The sequence below is a fragment of the Liolophura sinensis genome, chromosome 11, assembly GCF_032854445.1.
Source record: "Liolophura sinensis isolate JHLJ2023 chromosome 11, CUHK_Ljap_v2, whole genome shotgun sequence".
Taxonomy (NCBI): domain Eukaryota; kingdom Metazoa; phylum Mollusca; class Polyplacophora; order Chitonida; family Chitonidae; genus Liolophura; species Liolophura sinensis.
The window spans coordinates 12,588,047-12,609,442 of record NC_088305.1 but is presented as its reverse complement, the minus strand read 5'-3'; the positions used below and the strand labels follow the sequence as shown (position 1 = coordinate 12,609,442).

Below are 21,396 nucleotides of genomic sequence, written 5' to 3'. Positions count from 1 at the left end.
TTGTGCGCTCGATCCCAGTTATACAAATAAATACATGGTATAATATATTTAACGTCAGACATACATCCTATGTATGTCTGCGATATCATATGTGATATGGTATCATATGTAAGGAAGGTCATCAACTTGCGGATGGCCGTGGGTTTCTGCAGCTAGTTTTCCTCCCACCAAAATTCTGGCCAAAATTTCTGGTGAAATTATTGAGTGAGGCGTAAAAAAACAATCAACAAATGAATGAATTTAATTCTACTTGATTTCGGTGAAGGAAACAACAGAAATAAAAGTTTCAGTGTTCAGTTTCCCTTGTGATGAAGAACGACTGTTTACATACCGTTAACCCTGTTTATTGACTTAAACAGACCTCGCTGTTACACGTTCCACTACAGGCAGTACGTTACTGCTCTGGCAGTGATTCAGTTCAGAGGTTTCGGTTGATTTAATCGATTAAATATTTTTATTGCGCTCTATTTGTGGTCATGTATGTCCGGGTCAAAATCCGATTATACAGTCTAGCGGATAGCGTTACATAATGTTCCCAATCGTTATGTCCCAAACAGTGTGATGGAGAACCGAAACTTCTCACGCCAAAGTCTCCCTAGTATATGTCTTAAACACGCGTGCCTTAAGGAAAGAGATACTAAAACGGTACATGTATGTATTCTATACGTGCATGAAGCACCGTCTATTGTATATATACTGTATACGTGTGGTTCACCGCTTACGTGTAAAGATTTGCCATCATACCTGTCATCAATGTTAAAATTTGACTCTCTATTCTGTATTGTTTTGGATTCTGCTGTTGTGTAACAAATTCGAAACATCGGCTGAAAAACGTACAATGTGTGTTCTCTATGTGTTACAAATTCACGACCAAAGCACTCGAATCAACTGAGAAAGCACCTCATATTGACCGTACCCGTGTCTGTTCTCGGATTCATCCCTGACTGGAGTGAGCAGGATGACTATTATATAATAAGTACTAATCTAAAGCAATATTCCTGGTATTTTCGCCTAGAGTGCAACTATTGTGCTTTTCGGGAATTCTCTTTGTTTTCGCTCTCGCATAACGTAATAAACATCAGATCACATGACATCAAACAATATTACGTAACACCACAAATGACAAGCAAGACAACGTGAAACACCACACAGCGCAACATCACAATATTACACTACACAATGTAATAAAACAGCTTTTTGCTGGCGCTCAGCGCTTAGAGGTTACAGGATAGAAACAGGAATTGTGGTCCTGGTGTCAGTATAATGTGACAGTGTGTTGTGTCATGTCTGGTGTATTCGGCATGACACTTCAGTGGTGGTCACGCTTTTCACGGCATGGACTCGCCAGGCCACAAGAAGACACAATATATGTACATACATCTAATGACTCATCGTCGTCAAATAACTGAAAAAGTCTTAAGTACAACGTTAAACTCCAAGCATACATACATACATACATACATACATACATACATACATACATACATATATACATTTATCAACGGACGTAAGACATTACATAAGACGTTGCTTGATATTTTATCGTTATTGCACGTTGTTGGCATTTATATCATTACCATGTATGCATGTTACAATTGTGTGAAATGTCACTATTTTAAAACTTCTCCAGCTCTTTTCAAATATGTGTTCACAACTTTTTACTACTTTTTACGGCAATCGGTAAACTTTACTCCACAGTGACAAGCCAATAGGACTCAAACAAGCTGACATGTTTGCGCTCCCAAATACCCTGACCATATATAACCAATATATATCTATTGTGCTGGATATACATTACCGAAATGTACTATATTGTCCTGCGAGGCTGACGTTAACGTAGATAACACTGAAAATCTCACAGAAATAGCATTAAGTTTTCAAAAAGTGCAGAATCAAAGAAAAGAGCAAAGTCAAATTTTCAGGTGTATATAAGGCTATAGTTATCTTTTGAACATGATCGCTTCCGTGGCCTCGTAGCCAGAGTGTCTGCGTCGAAGTCGGGGGACCCTGAGATCAAACCCGGATCGGGTCATACCAAAGACTTTGAAAATAGTACTTGCTATTGTGTCTCTTTGCGCTCAGCAGTGAGAGGTTAAAGTATAAGTTGTCAATATAATGTAACTGTGTCAGATGTCATGTCTGGTGACGTCGGCATGATACTTCAGTGGCGACAGCAAAAAGACACATTATACGTAAACACACCTAATGATTCCTCGTCGTCGCCTAATTGTTAACTAGGGCGTTAAACCCCAAGCATTCATACATACATTTTTTTAACAAGCCACCTGTCTATGAATCAAGATTTATTCCAAATACACTAAAACATGTCCAGTCTAAATTATTAGTCTATATTTTCATTGTTTGATTCATTTGTTCTGTCTCTCTGTATCATTTCACAACGACAATACTGATGCTATCTGACAGAAAATTTCACCCTCTAGTTCTAACCCAAATAAATGCTGTACAGGAAAAAAACATTAAATATGCAGGAACTTGCCCGAAGCATATCAATCTTACGCCGTGAAAGCAAATTGCTCTCTTCCGTATAGCGCTCCTTGAAAGAAGGATATCCTTGTCTATATGTAAAACATCGGATAAAACTACAATGAAAAATACTTTCTATGTAATGCACTTCACAATGAGGTATGCAGGCTAAGGCCATTATTTGGCGTCAGGTTGAAGTAGCACTTATCCACGAACTCTTAGATATTCATCCGTTTATTAGTGTCAAACATTTATCTTTTTTCTGCAGGTTGCTTCCATGGAAATTTATAAATGATAAGATGTGATCCCTTTAGGACGAAGTTGGCCCATTTCAAGAAGTCTCCAGATCGCATAGCCTGTAAACGACCGAACGAGAGGCCTGTAGTTTTAAGGTATTCGTGGAGAGAACAGATTTTCGGGGCGGACTTACAATACGGAACAACGTTTGAACCACACACAGAAGAAAACAGCGCTAACAAAACGGACACTCTATAAAGATGGCATTAAGCCTTGGCTTTGTAGGGAGCATGTGTGTGGTTTTTACAGTGTAGCCCGGCAGACTGCCTTGTACAGACTTCAGGGTCTCGACCCACGTTAAACTGTCTCGTTAAGAAATCACCCAGGTTTGGTCCTGGCGATAATTACCTTGCGACCACTATAACTGATTGGGAGAGATCAAATTACCGGACCTAGGCAGTCTGGCAAGCGATACGAATTAAGGACGGGTCATTCGGGATGGGAAATTTGGAAAGAGACAGACGACACTTGCATTTCCGGTGTTGGCGAATTCTCTATAGCCCTAGCGTAAGATGCTTGAGGGAGTATACAAAACGTAACTTTAAAGGTGCAATGTGGGGGAGACTGGAGTGTTAATTCCGAAACTTTAGTGATCATGATGTTGGAAACGTGTCATTTACCTGGCGAAAGATGTGAAAAATGATCCATGACTGCGGGTCCAGAGAAGTGTACTCTAAGAAGGATTTTAACGTTATGGAATTAGCCGTTCTAATCTTCTTCATGGTGTCTGTTTTGGAGGCAAAGGTAAAGTATTTACGATTCGAAATTAGTAATACTTCAGTTATGTACGAGACTGAGTGGGAAAGTTCGTTGCTAACCTTTCAAAACGTCCGTGGTTTTTCCTGGGCATTTCCTCCAACTGACTCCAACCATCGTATGAGTGAAAACACTTTTGTGTACGGCGTTAAACAATAGGCATATAAATCAATCAATTTGTTACACTAGTATTCAAGATCTACCAGGTCTGTAAGATCTTACATGAATGCAATTAAACAAAACAACATGCCGTTACTGACCATTTAGCATACGCATCATTTACATATATAGATTAAACAGTAGTTTTGAACACACTTCAGCAAAATCAAAGCAGTATAGTGTAATCCCTGTTAACATCTTCCGGACTCAGATATTATGTTGAGTGGATCGTGGTTATGAAACTTGACTTTACGCCGCATTCAAGAATATTTCCCTTATACAACGGCGACCAGCATTCTAGTTGAAGGAAAGCAGGCATAGCCCGGTGAAAACCCATGAGCATCCGTAGGTTCCTAGCACACCTTACCACGCATGACCGGAGAGGAAGCCAGCATGAGCTGGACTTGAACTCACAGCGAGTCCATTGGTATGATTCTCCTGTGCCATACCGCTGTGTTGGCACGCTAACCACCCCGGCCTCCCACCAGACAAATAAATAAACGAATAAATTAATAAATAAAAATGTTAAATGTAGGAAAATTCGACAATGACTTGCAAAATGTCGGTGGTTTACCCCGGCTCCTCTGGTATCCTTCATCCTTAAACCTGACGGCCATTGTATTAGTGAAAAACCAAACCAGATTCTAATATCTTTCATTTGGCGTACCCATTATATATTTATGGGTTAAATAATAGTTTTGAACTCACCTTAGATTAAAAGCAATCCCGGTTGTCATCTCTCAGAACTTAACAGGGGGCGGGGGGGGGGGGGGAGTTGTGGGACGCTGGATTTAGCGTCCAAGGATTGCCATGCCACGACGCAATTAAGACTTCTAGCAACGCTGGAAAAGAGACGGTCATTGTAATTGTATTAATAAATGTGGGCTTCATCCATCGAATAAGGTCATTTAGTAGTCTAAAATTAAGAATGGCCAGTCCACTTCTTCGAACGATGTAATTTTACATGTATTAAAGTTCTGTGTAGACAGATAAAATGTAAGGAAGCGTGAGCAATTTCGAAAGAGCAGTTATTATTTTGTTCAGAAAAGTGTATTTATTTAAGTATTTTATTTGATCAATATTTAACGCAGCACTCAAGAATATTTCACTTATACGACGGCGACTGACATTATGGTTGGAGAAAACCCGGCGGAGCCCGTGGAGAAACACATGACCATCCGCAGGTTGCTGCAAGACCTTACCGCGCACAATCAGAGAGGAAGCCAGCGTAAGCATAAAGTCGGCATTAGTGAGAGGCCTGTGCGGCGTGCTGACACAATAACCACAAGGCTACGGTGCTCTTCCCCCCCCCCCCCCCCCCAGCAAAGTGTAGTTTAATGGTCAGAGTGTATGATGGGCTCAGTGATCTGCATTTTGGTATGATTTATTGTCAATACTTTAACGTTATTCCTCTTTTCACTGTAATCAGTGTTTGATATCGCTGTTTCATAGATGTCATTACATATAATATTGCGTCAACAGATATAACCAAACATATGGAACGATGGTCTGTATAGCATACTAGTGTTTCATGTAAGATCACAGAGGCGAAGGACCTTGCACACTTCCTGCCATTACGGCCCCGGAAACAACAGAATCAGGAAAATGGTTTCAGGAGAACGGTATTGAACCTGGTCTAGATGAAATGCAAGCCCCTTGACACCCTCTCGCCATAATTTTATGCTCATGTTAAAGTGAATATAAATTCAAGGCGCCCAGGTAAAATTGTCCACAGTACTATTTTACTATATTTTTTTGGCGTTGCGTCATAAAAAGCATTCAAGCTAGGATAAAATACGGTGGACTTTTCTAACCACATCTAAGTGATTCACAAGAAGTTCACGTATTTGTCTACTGAACATGTCTCAAAATAATACGGAAATTATTGGAAAGTATGGTCTCAAAAAACGGACCTTAGATAAGAATTGATTTTGTGGAATTTCTTGGTAAATAAAAATGTTTTACAAATAATGCGAAGTATTTCTGGACACAGTCTTTTGTTGTCTTTCATCTGTGGCACACGTTATTTTTGAATTATTGTGCACTTATAAAGGCGGTCTGGTTTCCCAAAGTTATATTTGAGCGTTTCTGTTGAAGAGTGTCGTGAAGATGTCGAAGGAGCAACAGATCATTCTTCTGTCGGCGGCTAAACGGAAGTGTCTGGCCGAGATTGCTATACTACCCATCCCGGTAAATGGTAAGTACCATTTCTTGACTTGGTGAATCGATTGATTTGTTGTTAGGCTCGCGAGGAAGTTGCCATCTCAGTCATTTGTCAATAACTCCACTGATTCATTACAGGCAAAGTCTTTGGGATTCTGGGTAAAATACTGAATGTGTTTTTGCGTGTATGTGTATGCCTTTAGATTCAGGCTGTCTTGTTTTCTTCTATGCAAACGATTTGTCTTGAAAGTTTCGGCGCCTTGAAAATGTCTTATTTTTTTTTTACAAAATACATTTTGCAGTCAAGATTTTTTCTTCAAATCATTTTGTGCGTATTGTATTGAGGGAAAAGGCAGTGACGTCATGCAGCATTATGTATTGAAAATAGAGTCAATGGAAAACATCATCAGAGGTGACGTCATGTAGCATTATGTATTGAAAATAGGGTCAATGGAAAACATCATCAGCAGTGACGTCATGTAGCATTATGTATTGAAAATAGGGTCAATGGAAAACATCATCTGTACCTGGATTCGTATTCATTGATAGTTTTATCATGAGAAACATATTGTCTCCTCTCAGCACGCAAATATTCGGGGTTTAGAGCATGTGATATAGCCATTATCTAGGGCCACGAGTTCGTCGGGCTTCTCTCTCATATCAGTGTTTCATTTCTCCTTGTTTGATCTCAGTAGATATCTGTTTAACTAAGTTTGCTAAACTTTTTTCTTGTACATTTTCACCCTCCATAAAAACCACCAGGTATCATTGATGAAAGAAAAATAGATGCCGGTAAATGTAATTGCCGATTGTGTCAAAACTCAAAAAAGTTCATCAGAGATAGCATTACATCGGTGGAGTGACTGGATACCCGCCGTCTAAATCACAACACTAGCGATGTCTTGTACGTGTAGTTCTCTGCGTAAAACATTGTATTATACACTGGCTATAATCCGTCTTCGCCAGTGGTAAAAGTTCAACGGTCCAGTCGATTTGTCCTGTGGATATAATATATCTGGATATAAACTATAATCTGAATGGGCCTGCATCTTAGGCATACTTTTTTCTTCGAACTAGGAACCAGTGGACATTTGTTTTAAGATTTCGAACAGTGTGCCAGTGAAGGACGCTGTAAACTTCTCATTTCCGACCGTACACGTGTTCCGACTCTACCTGTTTTTTAGTGAGGCTTTCGTAAAAGCATCTAGGTGGTATTACTGTGTTGCTGTTCCTATGGTGTTAGAGCTTGGTTTGTACAATATAACTGCCTGACTATTTGTGTGGTATTAATGCTTGGCTATTTGTGTGGTGTTATTGCTTGACTGGTAGTGTAACGCTAGTGCTTGGCTGTTTGTGGTCTCACTATTTGACAGCTTAGTTAGTGCTACTGTTTGGCTATTTGTGTGGTATTAATGCTTGGTTGTTTGTGTAGTGATGCGGCTTGGCTGTTGTGTGGTGTTACTACTTGGCTCTTTCTGTGGTGTTACTGCTTGGGTGTTTGTGTGATGTTAATTTTTGGCTGTTTGTGTGGAGCTATTGCTTGGCTGTTGGAGTTGTGTCACTGCTTGGCTGTTGGTGTGGTATTAATTCTTGGCTCTTTCGTGTGGTGCAACTACTTGGCTTTTTCGTGTAGTGCAACTACTTTGGTTGGTTATTTGTGTGATATTAATGCTTGGTTGGGCGTGTGGTGTTACTGCTTGGCTATTTGTGTGCTAGTACAGCGGGGCTATTGGTGTGGTATTACTGTTTGCCGGTTTGCGTGGTGTTACTGCTTGTTGTGTTACTGCTTGGCTGTTTGCGGTGTTGCTGTTTGCGTTGTGTTTGGCTGTTTGTGTGATGTTACTGCTTGGCTGTTTGTGTGGTATAAATGCTTGGTTGGTCGTGTGGTGTTACTGCATGGCTATTTATGTGCTGGTACAGCGGGGCTATTGCTGTGGTATTAGTGTTTGGCTGTTTGCGTGGTGTTACTGCTTGGCTGCTTGCGGTGTTGCTGTTTGCGTTGTGTTTGGTTGCTTGTGTGATGTTACTGCTTGGCTGTTTGCGTGGTGTTACTGCCTGTGGTGTTACTGCTTGGCTGTGTGTGTGGTATAAATGCTCGATTGGTTGTGTGGTGTTACTGCATGGCTATTTGTGTGCTGGTACAGCGGGGCTATTGCTGTGGTATAACTGTTTGGCTGTTTGCGTGGTTTTACTGCCTGTGATGTTACTGCTTGGCTGTGTGTGTGGTATAAATGCTTGATTGGTCGTGTGGTGTTACTGCATGGCTATTTGTGTGCTGGTACAGCGGGGCTATTGCTGTGGTATAACTATTTAGCTGTTTGCGTGGTTTTACTGCCTGTGATGTTATTGCTTGGCTGTTTGTGCGGTATTGCTGCTTGACTTTCTGTTTCCTCAGGAATGTTTGTTTGGTGTTATTGCTTTGTTGTTCCTGTGGTGTTATGGTTTTGTTGTTCGTGTGGTGTTATTCCTTTGTTGTTCGTGTGGTGTTATTGCGTGCCTGTTTGTGTGATGTAACTGCTGGACTTTTTGGGTTCCTCGTGAATATTCTTTTGGTGTTACTGCTTGACTACGTGTGTGGTATTATGGCTTGATTAATTTTCCTCATGTATTTAATATGGTGTTATTGCTTGGTTGGAGTTACTGCTTGCTTGTCCGAGCTGTATTACTGTTTGACAAATTGCGTGATGTTACTGCACTATTCTTCGAGTGGTGTTTCAGCTGGACTCTTCATGGGGTGTTACAACCTGACTGTTCGTGTGGTGTTACTGATTGTTTCATCATGTGGTGGTACGGCTCGGCTGCTCCTAATTTGTCAAAGAAAAACCCATAACCCCAACATTTTCTGCAAAAGAATTCGCGGTTCTATACGCCATGATCTCTAAAATAAATACAGTTCGGGTGTTAGACACAAAAACTCTCCTAAAGCAACCTACACACGTTAGAAGAGGCCAAAACCCCCAAATAAACAAACAAGACAGAAATTTACTAATCATACCAGTAGTTATTGTTTGCAAAATTATTGTTACTTGAAATCATCCATAAACTCTCATTGGGTGCAGTCCTACATATCAACTATTTAGAATACAAAAAAAATTCCGGACCACCCACACTCCATCAACCCAATGGTCCTACTTCCTTGATCCTTGATAAAATTAGCCTAGTGTTTAGATGTTGCGTTATTAGTACCTGCATATGGAGAAAAATCTTCATGTTCATTCAGTAAAATTGGGAACATTTCACTTCGCGGCGGTCATGTCTCGAAAATAAGATTTTAAAACTTTGAATGAATGAGGAATACATTTAAAGTCTGGTTGAAATGCATTTCCAAATTTGCTCTCAAACGTTAATCATTTTACATGTGATTGAGTAAATCACGAATACGTGTAAAACTTCTCCGTGTTTGATACTGTTACTGTATAGTAATACTTGTTACTGTATAGTAATACTTGTTACTGTATAGTAATACCTCCTACTGTATAGTAATACTTGTTACTGTATAGTAATACTTGTTACTGTATAGTAATACTTGTTACTGTAAAGTAGTACTTGTTACTGTATAGTAATACTTGTTACTGTATAGTAATACTTGTTACTGTATAGTAATACTTGTTACTGTATAGTAATACTTGTTACTGTAAAGTAATACTTGTTACTGTATAGTAATACTTGTTACTGTATAGTAATACTTGTTACTGTATAGTAATACTTCCTACTGTATAGTAATACTTGTTACTGTATAGTAATACTTGTTACTGTATAGTAATACTTGTTACTGTATAGTAATACTTGTTACTGTAAAGTAGTACTTGTTACTGTATAGTAATACTTGTTATTGTATAGTAATACTTGTTACTGTATATTAATACTTGTTATTGTATAGTAATACTTCCTACTGTATAGTAATACTTCCTACTGTATAATAATACTTGTTACTGTATAGTAATACTTCCTACTGAATAGTAATACCTGTTACTGTAAAGTGGTACTTGTTACTGTATAGTAATACTTGTTATTGTAAAGTAATACTTCCTACTGTATAGTAATACTTGTTACTGTATAGTAAAACTTCCTACTGTATAGTAATACTTCTTGCTCTGTAGTAATTCTTCTTACTGTATAATAACACTTGTTAGTCAGTTTCAGAAATTGACCTGTGTTTTTAAATAATATTTATTTTAAGTATTGTTTTTCTTCTCATATGACAAACTGGCGAAAAATATAACAACCTCTGAAATTGTCTTCATTTTTCTCCTCGATAGCGAAGTTCTGCAATTCAACTTGGGACAACATTCTCTGTTGGCATTACACCCCGGCTGGACAACTGGCAAAACAGAACTGCCCTAACTACGTGAACTACTTCGATACAGACGGTACGTTCTTAAAGCCAGATAACGGTTTCGAGTGTGCATCAGTAGGCCTGCCCTTAACGGGTCATAATAGGGACAAGAAAAAGAACATGGCGATTCATGCCTGTTCTGAGACATGGCACAATTTGGCACAATAACCCATGTAGGTTTCAGCTCTTCCTTCCGTGAGTATTTTTCTGTGTAAAGATTTCTCTGACTTGAAGGTCAGCTCGAGTCAATGTAAAATTTCAAATGTCGCAATGATTCAGATAAATTGCTCGCAAATTGCTGAATTGTCCGTGACTGCCTAGGGCTACGATTCTTTAACATGCCGTTCATTATTCCCCCATATAGCCGGATGTGCCATGTCAACTTGACCGGATTATTGTGTCGATAAAACACAGTTACCTTTTCAATAAAATTAAGACGTACAGCACAGAGAGGGGAAAACCAGAACAGTGTGATAGCTGGCAAATGGTTACACGTAACCGGTAGAATACCGTCTCTTGTCAATTTACCTCAGTTAGGGTTTTAACTGTTCATGTAAATGCATAAATTGTAGCAAACTACACTCCTCCTAGCACCATGGCTTTTAAGCATAGGTAAGTGAAAAAATTCATTAATGTTCATTGCAATTTACTACACGTCACTGTTGCAGAATTACTCAGAATGCTGTGTTGTTATCACTTTTAACATACAATTTAGATAATGCAAAGGGATAAGGCCGAGGGGAAGCTTAGCCCAATAACAAAATCCCAGTTTAGTCGGGAATACAATTAATTAAGACATAGAAAGAAAAACCAGAGCAGGAACGACAGTGTGACAGCTGGCAAATTGTCACACATAACCGCTGAAATACTTCCTCTTGACAATTTACCTTATTCAGGGTTTTATTCTAAGTTTTCCCAACGTAAGTGGTTTCATATGACCTTGATGACAATACTAACAACTCAAATCAGCACAGATTATCAAGTACAGGTACTCTTTGAAATAGGAGTCCAGTCATTATTGGTGTTATCAAAATATATTATCACATTGAAATTATCTGCAGATGAGGTTGTGTCTTTAAGCCAAGAGGTTTGTCAAGTACCTGGCAAAGGTCGGGTGGTTTACTCCAGGCACCCCTCTTTTTTCCACCCATAAAGGTCGGATGGCTTCCCAACCGGCGCTCCTGTTTCCTTCATCCATAAAAGTCGGACAGTTTACTCATGGCACTTGTTTCTGTCACCAATAAAAGCCAGATGGTTTAGTCCAAGCGCTCCTGTTTCCTCCAGCCATGGAGGTGGGGTGGTTTCTTCTGGGCAACCCTGTTTCCTCCACCTATAAAGGTCGGGTAGTTTACTCCGGACACTCTTGTTTGTTCTACCCATAAACCTGAGCGCCGTAACATTGAAAACGGCGATAGACAACAGTGTAATAAAAAAATAGTTTAAATATTTTTAAAATTAGGGTTCAGGCCGTAAATAATTTTGTCACTCACTATTTAGCCTAAAGCTTATACTTCTACATTTAAGAGAAAGAAGTAGCACCGTTGTTTTTCTCAGAACTAAATGCAGTTAAATTATGTGGATTCGATTTTACTGTAGAGCAGCATCTTTTAATATGTTGCAGTTAAAATCACTGCGCTTTTTTGCCAATCAACAGTTGGAACAAAATACGTGTATTAGCTTTGGGAATTTGAGAGGAACCCATATTTCACCGATTACGTGCAACCGTTTACCAACTATCATACTGTCGGCATTGCTCTGGTTCAGCTCTCTGTGCTGTAGTCTTATTGATAATATATGTGGTCTCTTGTCGGTAGTCGGTTCAGGTACTTGCTGAGCTGCAAGTCTTCCCTCTTCGCTTTGCCAGTCCCCACCCCTCTTTCTTATAAAACTGTCCGCAATAATGTCAGTAAAATATTCGTCTTCAAAACACCAGCCATATAAGCGTAATAATATAACCATTGTTCGTGTAATTTTAATAACACAAGTCATTACACTATATCAGATAATGTTACGGGCTTATTCACGTTTGTTTTTCGTTTGGCATGTTCACAGCCTTCGCTACAAAGCAGTGCCTTCCCGACGGTACCTGGTACTACGATACAGAAAACAACCGTTCCTGGACAAACTTTTCACAGTGTAAGGTCACGGACGATGACGAGTACATCCCGGACATTCCCGAGCTAATACAGGTGAGGCCAAACTCGAACTTCCGTCTTTTAGGCGGGATACAGCTATGTGGATAAGGTGTCTGGCTCCTAACCACGAGGCACGTGTTCAATCCTGACTTTGGACACGTAATTTCTCTGAACTTCTCGTTCCTCAGGAGCTTGGATCAGCGGTCGGCGATTCTTTGTGGCTATTTCCGCTTTCGTAAACAGAAAATTACTTGTCTTCCATGGATATGACGTAGCAAGTCTCAACGTCACACATGGAAAAGTTCGTCAGTAACTTGCCAAAGGACGAATCTTTACCCCAGGCCTCCGGTATAAAACTGACTGCCATCATAAAACAAAAGTCTATGCGTCGAAACAGACATTCGCATACTAGCCGTCAACCAATAATGACGCGTGTCTGTTCAAGGGCTTTGGCTTCAGCGTGTCACTGACAGCAAACTGTACTTGAATTCTTGCTTACATACATGATTGTTCCGTGTTGTGGTGTGCAATTTGTAACTATTTAAGCATTTACATAAACAGTTTGAATAAAACCCTAACTGAGGTAAGATGATAAGATAGAATTCATCAATGAAATTGTTTCAGGCATCCTGTCAATTGTGCATACATTAGATAAACAGAAAGCGTGTTTAACACAAAGTATTAGAAAAGAAAACTCATATGTCACGACTTGCCTGTATCACCGTAATCCCAATGACATCGGCGTTGTTCTAGACTTATGTACATAGTTTGCTAATGGCGAGTATGGTAAAGCAAACGTTGACTTAGGTGCATGCGCTGTAAGCAGTATGATATTTAGTATGCAAATCCCAAGTTGTAAAAGTGCTAAAAATAGCTGGTACTACATTCATGTCAAACCAAACCAGAAGTGGATAATTGACGTCTGCGTACAATTCACCGCACTAAAACAAATTCGTGGAATACCATTTGAAGTGACGATGTGGTTTTGGTTAATGCTGTTTAATTAGCTTGTTGGATTAGAGTTTAACTTCGTTTTGATCTTTTAGGTGACAACTGTTATAAAACAAATCACCAGAAATGAATGACTCTGGCTTCATAACTTGACATTTGTGTCGACTTCTGCTGATACTTTGTGCATAGCTTAATTGGGCATGGTACAAACACCAGTCCATCACATTTTCTGCTGATTGGTATGATGACCCATGTATTCAACGCTTGTCAACATTGCTATGTCTGTCTTTCCGTCGGCAACTTTTCGGAAACGTTAGGCATGTATTTTGATTGCAGTTTTGTGAACAGCTTTGCCTTGGAACGAGTGCGCACCAGTACGTTACATTTTTCGTGATCGGGAATTGAATATGGGCCCAGTTGGTCGAAAGTGTATTAGCTACTACTGGTAGCTTATGGCTAGCAGCTATGTTGTAATTTTTCGGATTTTTCTTCTGTTTATTATTTTTGTTTATTATGGTTATTATTATTCCGCACGATTTTGTAAAAGCTAGAAAGCTGAAATTTTTACACATGGTAAGCCATGACCTAAACCTGTGCACCGTAACTACCGGTCACGTGACATGGCGGCCCTATTGGATTTTGTCCAAATTGGCTTTAAATTTTTACTGAATATTGTCCTATAGTGTACCATTCTAGTTTGCAAAGCCGAATAATACTCGTAGATGAAAATAATGTATGTTCACTGTGCTCAAATATACAACTTAGGATAGAGGATAACACTAGCATTCAAGACATCGATTTTTGTTTCGCACAATAGACAAATGTATGGCATATATTATGTGCGAAGTTTGTTTCCGGAAGTCACGTGGTTTGGCGGCCATTTTGAAAAACGTTGAAATGCATTTAACATCTTAAAGTGAAAAAGCGCAAATAAATCACTCTCAAATTTTAATACAAGATAACCCATAGACAGCAAAGTAAAGTTTGAAAAACAAATTTAAATCCATCAAGAAAACTATGTGCTTATTTTTTCCCTAGGTGAAATAGTTTTTTAATTAATGAGAAAAAAACCACCAAAGAAATGCCGCATTTGAATAACATGAGCCGTGCTGTACTTGCATTAACACACGTACTAATAACGGAAAAACCTTAAAGCCCACAACTTGGAGAATGGAGCAATTTCCATTTAGTCCATGTCTATACTGGGCAGGTGCTACACCTTCCATCATAATGCTGTCCGCCGTCGTATAAGTGAAATATTCTAGAGGTCGGCGTAAAACACCAATCAATTAAAACATAGTAAAATGCAGGTGCAACATCTTCTTGACACGAAAGTGCAAATGGATTGAATTTCCGTCACCATACATGAATGGTTATGTATCTTCTCTCCTGTTCTTTGTGACTAAGTTTGTTCAACCCCAAATGACGTCTTCTCTACCTTATATTCACCTTTTTTCGCTGATAGCAACAATTCAGCCTAGAAACAACACAGAAGAATAATTGCTGTAAAAGTGTTTTTTCCCCAGTTTTTAGTGACTGCGATTTACCCTTTCTGCTGTACCTGTGCAAGATGCATACTGCTTGAACCCCGGGATCGCTGTTTCTAACAGCTATATTTTATATTTAAATTTCTACACGAACGCTGCGGCCAATGTAGCTCTTCAAGGTCAACGTATAACAGAAACAGTTTATGTTCATAATTAATATAATATAACAATTTTTTAGGCTAAGTACAAATCTGAAGACTTCGCTTAAAGTTAAATCGGGTATTAAGTCCTGTAATAGTTTTGAACAACCGGGCCTAGGTATTTGTTAATTAAACCCGTGGTTGATGCCGTATAGTCTATCTACTGGATTGATGTTTAGCGTCGTTTCACTTATATCACCAGCATGAAGGGGATAGTGCAACGACTAGTTGACCCGTGTCAGTATAATGGCTCGGACAGGGTGGCTTACTTGCCTTGGGTAAGTCGTCTCAGTAAAGCAGCACTAGATAAAAGAGCCATGGAAATCCGTCCTGCAACAAGGAGGCACATTACATACACCCTAAGGATTCCTTCGTCGTCATATGACTGAAAACTTGTTGAGTACGACGTTAAATCCCAAGCACTCCCTCACTCACTTATATCACGGTAGTCAGATTGATGGGTGAAGAAAACTCACGTGGCCGGAGGAAACCATCACCCTTCGCTAGGTAATTGACAAACCTCCAGAATTGAAGGGGCAACTGAGCCTCCTTGGCTCAGTCTCTTGCGCGCTAGCGCAGCGTTATGACCCAGGAGTCTGTCACCAATGTGGTCGCCCTGAATTCCAGTCCAGCTGACTTCCTCTCCTGCCGTAAGTGGGAAGGTCTGGCAGCAACCTGTGGATGGTTGTGGGTTTCTACCGGGCTCTGCCCGGTTACTTCCCACCTTAATGCTTCTTGAGTATGGCGTAAAACACCATTTGATGTAAATCAAGCGGCAACCCAAACAGCGAGAGCGAGAGTGAACCTGTGACCTTACTGATCAAATGACACTGACAGTAGAGTAGATTGATTTCGATGAGCCAGTGGACTTCATTTTTTTCAACGTGAACAGTTTGCACCGGCGTCCAATTCAGAAACTTCAGTGATGTTAAATGTCAGTCAAAGCGGTAAACAAATACATATATTTAATGTCGATATTTGAAAACTTTTTTACCATCAATTGTCTGTTTTGTGTATGTTTGAAGGCGCACATGCCGAGGATCCGTCTACTGTACAGTGTGGGATACAGTGTCTCCCTGGTCACTCTCTTCATTGCCGTATTTCTCATGCTTTTCTTTAAGTAAGTAAATTTGTGTCTTTTAAATATGTCTTATTTTCCTGAAACAAAATTATGCTGACATTTTATACCATTTTTCTGCTTACAAACCTAGATGATGTGATTGAAGATACACTGTCACACAAACTGTGTGCTCTGCCCAGTTTCCTCCCACCATTATGCTGGCCGCCGTCGTATATGTGAAATAGTCTTGGGTACGGCGTAAAACACCAGCCAAATAAATAAATGAATTAACTTTTCAATTCATCTCTGATAGGGTTGTTTAGTCAATCGATAAAACAGTCAGGTAACAAATGAAAAATACTGAAGTCTCGACATTGTTCTTGAAAGCAATCTATCCCTACACACTTGTAAAATAAAAGGACCGATCGAATGGAATAAACTGCCCTCCAATTTAAAAGAAATCACCTCTTTATCATTATTTAAATCGTCTTTGAAAACTTTACTCTTGAGAAAGATATACAGCTGATGAAGCATATAGCTATAATCATTACTACACCAAGTCATCCACAATTGTTTTGAATTAACTCAGTTGCGACACGTAGTTGCTTGCTTAACGTTTTCTCTTGATAGTATATTGTTGTCGCCTTGATTGATATGAATATTAATACATAAGTGCACATGTGTGCGTGTGCATATTTGTACACATATTTACGAATGTAAATTCTCTTTACTGTCTGTATATCCTTACATTTATCAGTGGGTGCTACAGTAGTAACTACTATGTGTATGCATAATTAGGTACACGTGTACGTATGTGCAAGTGCTTCATTCCAACATATGAGTAATAACCAGTTAGCATCTCATGTCAATTAAATTTAAACATGTTATGGGGTACAATAAGCCCTTTGGGGTTTCTGCTTCCGCCAGAGTGCTATAAGTTGTATTATGTTGACAAACTGATGTATCCGTACATATGTAATTATGTGTGTGTGTATATACCTGTTTGTATTAAACTTGATTAAGAAAAACCATTATTATATAGGCCTACTTATACTGTGCACATTACGATAATATTTAAGATGTATTTGTATGAATATACGTACATGTACATACATATGCTTGTGCCTGTGTGTTTGCGGGTGTATATGTATATGTATGTATATGTATGTGTGTATGTGTGTGTATATATATTTATATATAACCATGCGGATACAAGAGGTTTAGGTACAGAGAGGTATTGAGATGTTCTTCCTTTTCTACTTTCTTTCTGGTGAATAAATCAAATCAAATCAAATCAAAATCGGGTCAGTTAATGTCTGACTGTTTTGGAAACGTTACTGACACATTGCTCAGAAGTGAGAAACTATCTCTATTAAGGACTAACTTTATTTTAAGTACCACAAATAATTCATCACGGCATTATGCTAGCGAATAAATAAATCTGTCAGTCACTCATCCAGCCGATCATATATTTTATCCTTCAGAAAACTGCACTGTCAGCGGAATCGCCTTCATTTGAATCTGTTTGCTTCCTTCATATTACGTTGTGTGATTTCGTTGCTTCGTGAGAAAATACTGTCTGCGGGCGGAGCCTTCCTGCCAGGTGACGTCATGTATGACGAATCTAATCGTCTCCGATTGGCTCCAGGAACGGTGAGTGACCTCATAATCTTATTAATTAATATTCACCTTACACAGTTAGAAGTGATTTGTAAAAAAACTCGTTCTCTTTTTAGTGTTCAAGGTGGCATCTTCATAAGAGAGAACTCACAGCCTTGAATATTTATGCATTTGCCATCATGGTTATTTATAAATGTACTCTTTGTTTCTTTCATTATTTTCGCAGGTTATATAACTTTACTTACTTGCCGACAAATAAATTGATAGCTTTATTTGCCGAAATGTTAGTGCCAACGTTATCCGGAGATCGGGAAGTTTAAAGTTGTTAATATGTCCATATTAGATTACTGCAGTTAAAAGTATTTTCAATATTGTGGAGTATTTAAATCTTAAATCAATGTTATATACCTGGTATTTCTTTAAGGTGGCATAAAGAAGTTGGTGACATGTTATCTGTGCAAACCCAGTTTTCATACTTGCATACAACGCATCAGTCCTAGAATTTGTTAGTACTCTTTCAAATACACTTAATATTAAAAAAATACTCTTTTCTTTCTGTGCACAGCATTGGGAATGTAAACTTCTGCTGACCAGCTTCCATTTTGTGATAGCGGCGAACTACACGTGGATATTTCTAGAGGGGTTATATCTTCACATGCTGATATTTGTATCGTACTTCACAGAGAAAAACAAGCTAAAGTGGTACATGCTCTTTGGCTGGGTATGGCATGTTATTGTTTACTTCAGTGAGAGCTTGTACTGCAAAAAATACTGCATAAATTTGTCTCACCTTACTGAATGGCACCTCTTTTCGCGGCATTTTTTTCTTAGAGAGTCAGATATCGCACAATCACAATACCAGGCCGATCTTTTGACAGGCTTCAGATTAATCTTCAGTGTAAGAGGATTTTTGTTCTTACTACAGCACTTCTGTGATAAAAAAAAAAACAACTAAAACAATTTTAGGTTCAACCCAGTCAAAATTTGAAATTTGGGATAATCGCTTTATTTTTGGACCATACGAGTAAACTTGGGAGTAAATAACATGTAAATATGTAAATGACGTTATAACACAGCACATGTCTTAACTGTGGGGACGCCGCGCTCAAAGTTACAATTAATGCAGTCTTCCATGGATATGCTGAACGAGAATTCTGGAAAAGTGTGTTTTCATTAGGCGTATTTTCCATTTTAGTTCACTGTAATTACAATCATTTAATTTGGATCGACCTTTGAAGAGAGTTTTTGAATTGAATGTTGATTTTATTTTAGGTTTCCCAGTCTTGTCTGTCGTGCCTTGGGTTATCGTCAGGATATATTTTGAGGACGTTCCAGTAAGTAAATTGACTCCTGGCCTTTATATTTTATCAGATTGTATTTTTGTGTGTATGACCGCTTTTTTTTGTTTGTTTTGGGGGAGGGGGAGGGATTGGTGCCGTGTGATTGTACTCATGACTATTTCACTTCTTACTATTTTGAAATTTAAAAGGTGAAATCGGATCTAGCCCGAAGAAACCACCGAACCTTGTCATGCGTAGGAGAAACTTTTAAATAAGCAAAATTTGCTAAATGAGCAACCCTCCTAAATCATTTGGTTTATTGTTTTTCTTTTTCATCCTTAGTTGCTGGACGACCAACTCCAACAAAGGGTTCTTTGGATCTTGAGAGGACCAATTGTAGCTTCTATTATTGTAAGTTAAAGAGTACCTCTGAACAAGTATAGGATCATGGCAATATATTAATAATATAGATGTAAAAGTGATCACTGAATTCCTTTATTCATTTATTCATTTATTATAGATTAATGTTTCACTCACTATTCAAGGATGGTTCACTTATATAGCGACCGTCGGGTTTATTGGTGTGGGAAACCGGGTGTAGCTCGTGAGACACCAACGCACATCGCCAACTTCATTACAAACGTCCTAGCGCAAGCCCACAGACGAAATAGTGAGATCTAGATACCAAGACGCAATCACATTGAATGATACATTTATATGTTTATTTATTTATTTGATTGGTGTTTTACGCCGTACTCATAAATGTTTCCCGTTTTTAATTACTTTTTCTTTCTTCGCCAGGCAAATTTTATATTTTTCTTGAACATTGTACGTGTACTGGTTGTGAAGTTACGGGCATCAAACAACCAAGAGACCAAGAAGTTTAGATACAGGTTGGTTTGTTACTGTCATTTGTGAGATGTAGTCAGAAGTCAGTGCTGGCTGTGTATTCATCGTGACGCTTTGCCTAGACATCCAATATGACTTTTATTATTGTTTGATCAATAGTTATCATGATGTAACCTTCGTGGTGAGGTGTTTATGGTAATAGTTATAGTTTTACCTATAGTTTTACGCCAGCATTATGGTGGGAGGAAATCGAATGAAACCCACGACCATCCGCTGGTTGCTGTTGCTGAATATAACCCAGCCCGATGTGTATATTATATGGATATATTTAACCACGCTAGAGAAACCACACACTAATTATATTACACTGGTCCCTGTTACCAGATTACATTTCGTCATGCCTTTTTAAATTATTAGATAGCATTTTTCAAACATTTGCACACACAGGTAACTATTCAACGATGACACTGTTTTGTGGTTTGCATTACAATGGCTTTCCTTTAATGTTATTCTTGGTTCGACATGCGGTCAAGCACACTCATTGTTAGGTGTTCAGTACTCTGTGATTTTTAGAACTGATCAAATCTACAAAATCCCTTCATATATTTATTTAATTGGTGTATCACGCCGTACTCAAGAATGTTACTTATACGACGACGGCCAGCATTATGGTGGGAGGAAACCGAACAGATTCCGGGGGAGCCAATAACCATCCGCAAGTTGTTGGAAGGCGCCTACACATAATGATCATTAGATGATATGGCACTTGCTCACTCGTGGATCAAACTCATTGCGGATGAACGGGCGTTAACTTTGATTAGCTGGTGGTTCTTTCAGTTAATTTCAATACCTACAGTTGCCATTTTCTTGTGTCTTGCTGGTGCTCTGTCCCGTTCCTTTTTTTATTATTTATTCCAACAAACGTCTGGTTGATCTACCCCAGTCTTTATTATTAGAGTCTTTCCCGTCATTCGTTTACGCAAAAGTCAGACTAAATCAAGGCCTGTCCTTGTTCCATTGTTTACTGTTTACGTTGGTGTTTGTAACATAAACTCTTCTTCTGGTCAAATGCACATATTCCTTGTCCCGTTTTATAATCTTTATGGTGGCTTTATTCTTCGTTAAATTTAACAAACGTTTGACCAGTTCGCATGTTGGCTCTTACCCTATTTCCTATCTTCATTTGCATTATACGGCGTTTCACTTCATCCCGTCGTATATACGCCTGGCGAAATTCACCCTGCTTCTGATCCCAGTGATCCATAATGTTTATTATGACATTTTATCTTTTACATTTATTTCCACAGACGTCTGGCGAAGTCCACACTGGTCCTCATACCGCTGTTTGGAGTACACTACATGGTGTTTCTGGTTAAACCGGATCAGGTGGAAGCCAAAGCGGAGCTTATACTACTGTACACTGAGCTTTTCCTCAATTCTTTCCAGGTAAGCATTGCAGTGTGGAACATTACATGATCTCTGATGTACAAATGATAATATCCGTAGCTTCTTCAGAGGAAGCTTATGAAATATTATAACACAGTACTATAAAAGTAAGGTAAGATTCGAGTGAAGATTTTAAACATCACACCTTTGCGTTAATCGGGTAAAGAACCAAG

At 38.9% G+C, this 21,396-nt stretch overlaps 1 protein-coding gene across 1 annotated transcript in view; it reads left to right on the top strand.

The window, feature by feature from the left end:
* Positions 1–3,419: 3,419 nt before the first annotated feature.
* Positions 3,420–21,396, top strand: part of LOC135478091 (secretin receptor-like) — a 39,421-nt gene continuing 21,444 nt past the window's right edge. The window contains 12 exon segments of the mRNA XM_064758362.1: positions 3,420–3,525; positions 5,794–5,893; positions 10,119–10,229; positions 12,248–12,384; positions 15,994–16,088; positions 17,513–17,681; positions 18,214–18,369; positions 18,921–18,982; positions 19,271–19,302; positions 19,305–19,339; positions 19,730–19,821; positions 21,085–21,223. Of these exon segments, the coding sequence (XP_064614432.1) occupies positions 3,421–3,525; positions 5,794–5,893; positions 10,119–10,229; positions 12,248–12,384; positions 15,994–16,088; positions 17,513–17,681; positions 18,214–18,369; positions 18,921–18,982; positions 19,271–19,302; positions 19,305–19,339; positions 19,730–19,821; positions 21,085–21,223 (1,233 nt within the window). The 5' untranslated portion in view covers position 3,420.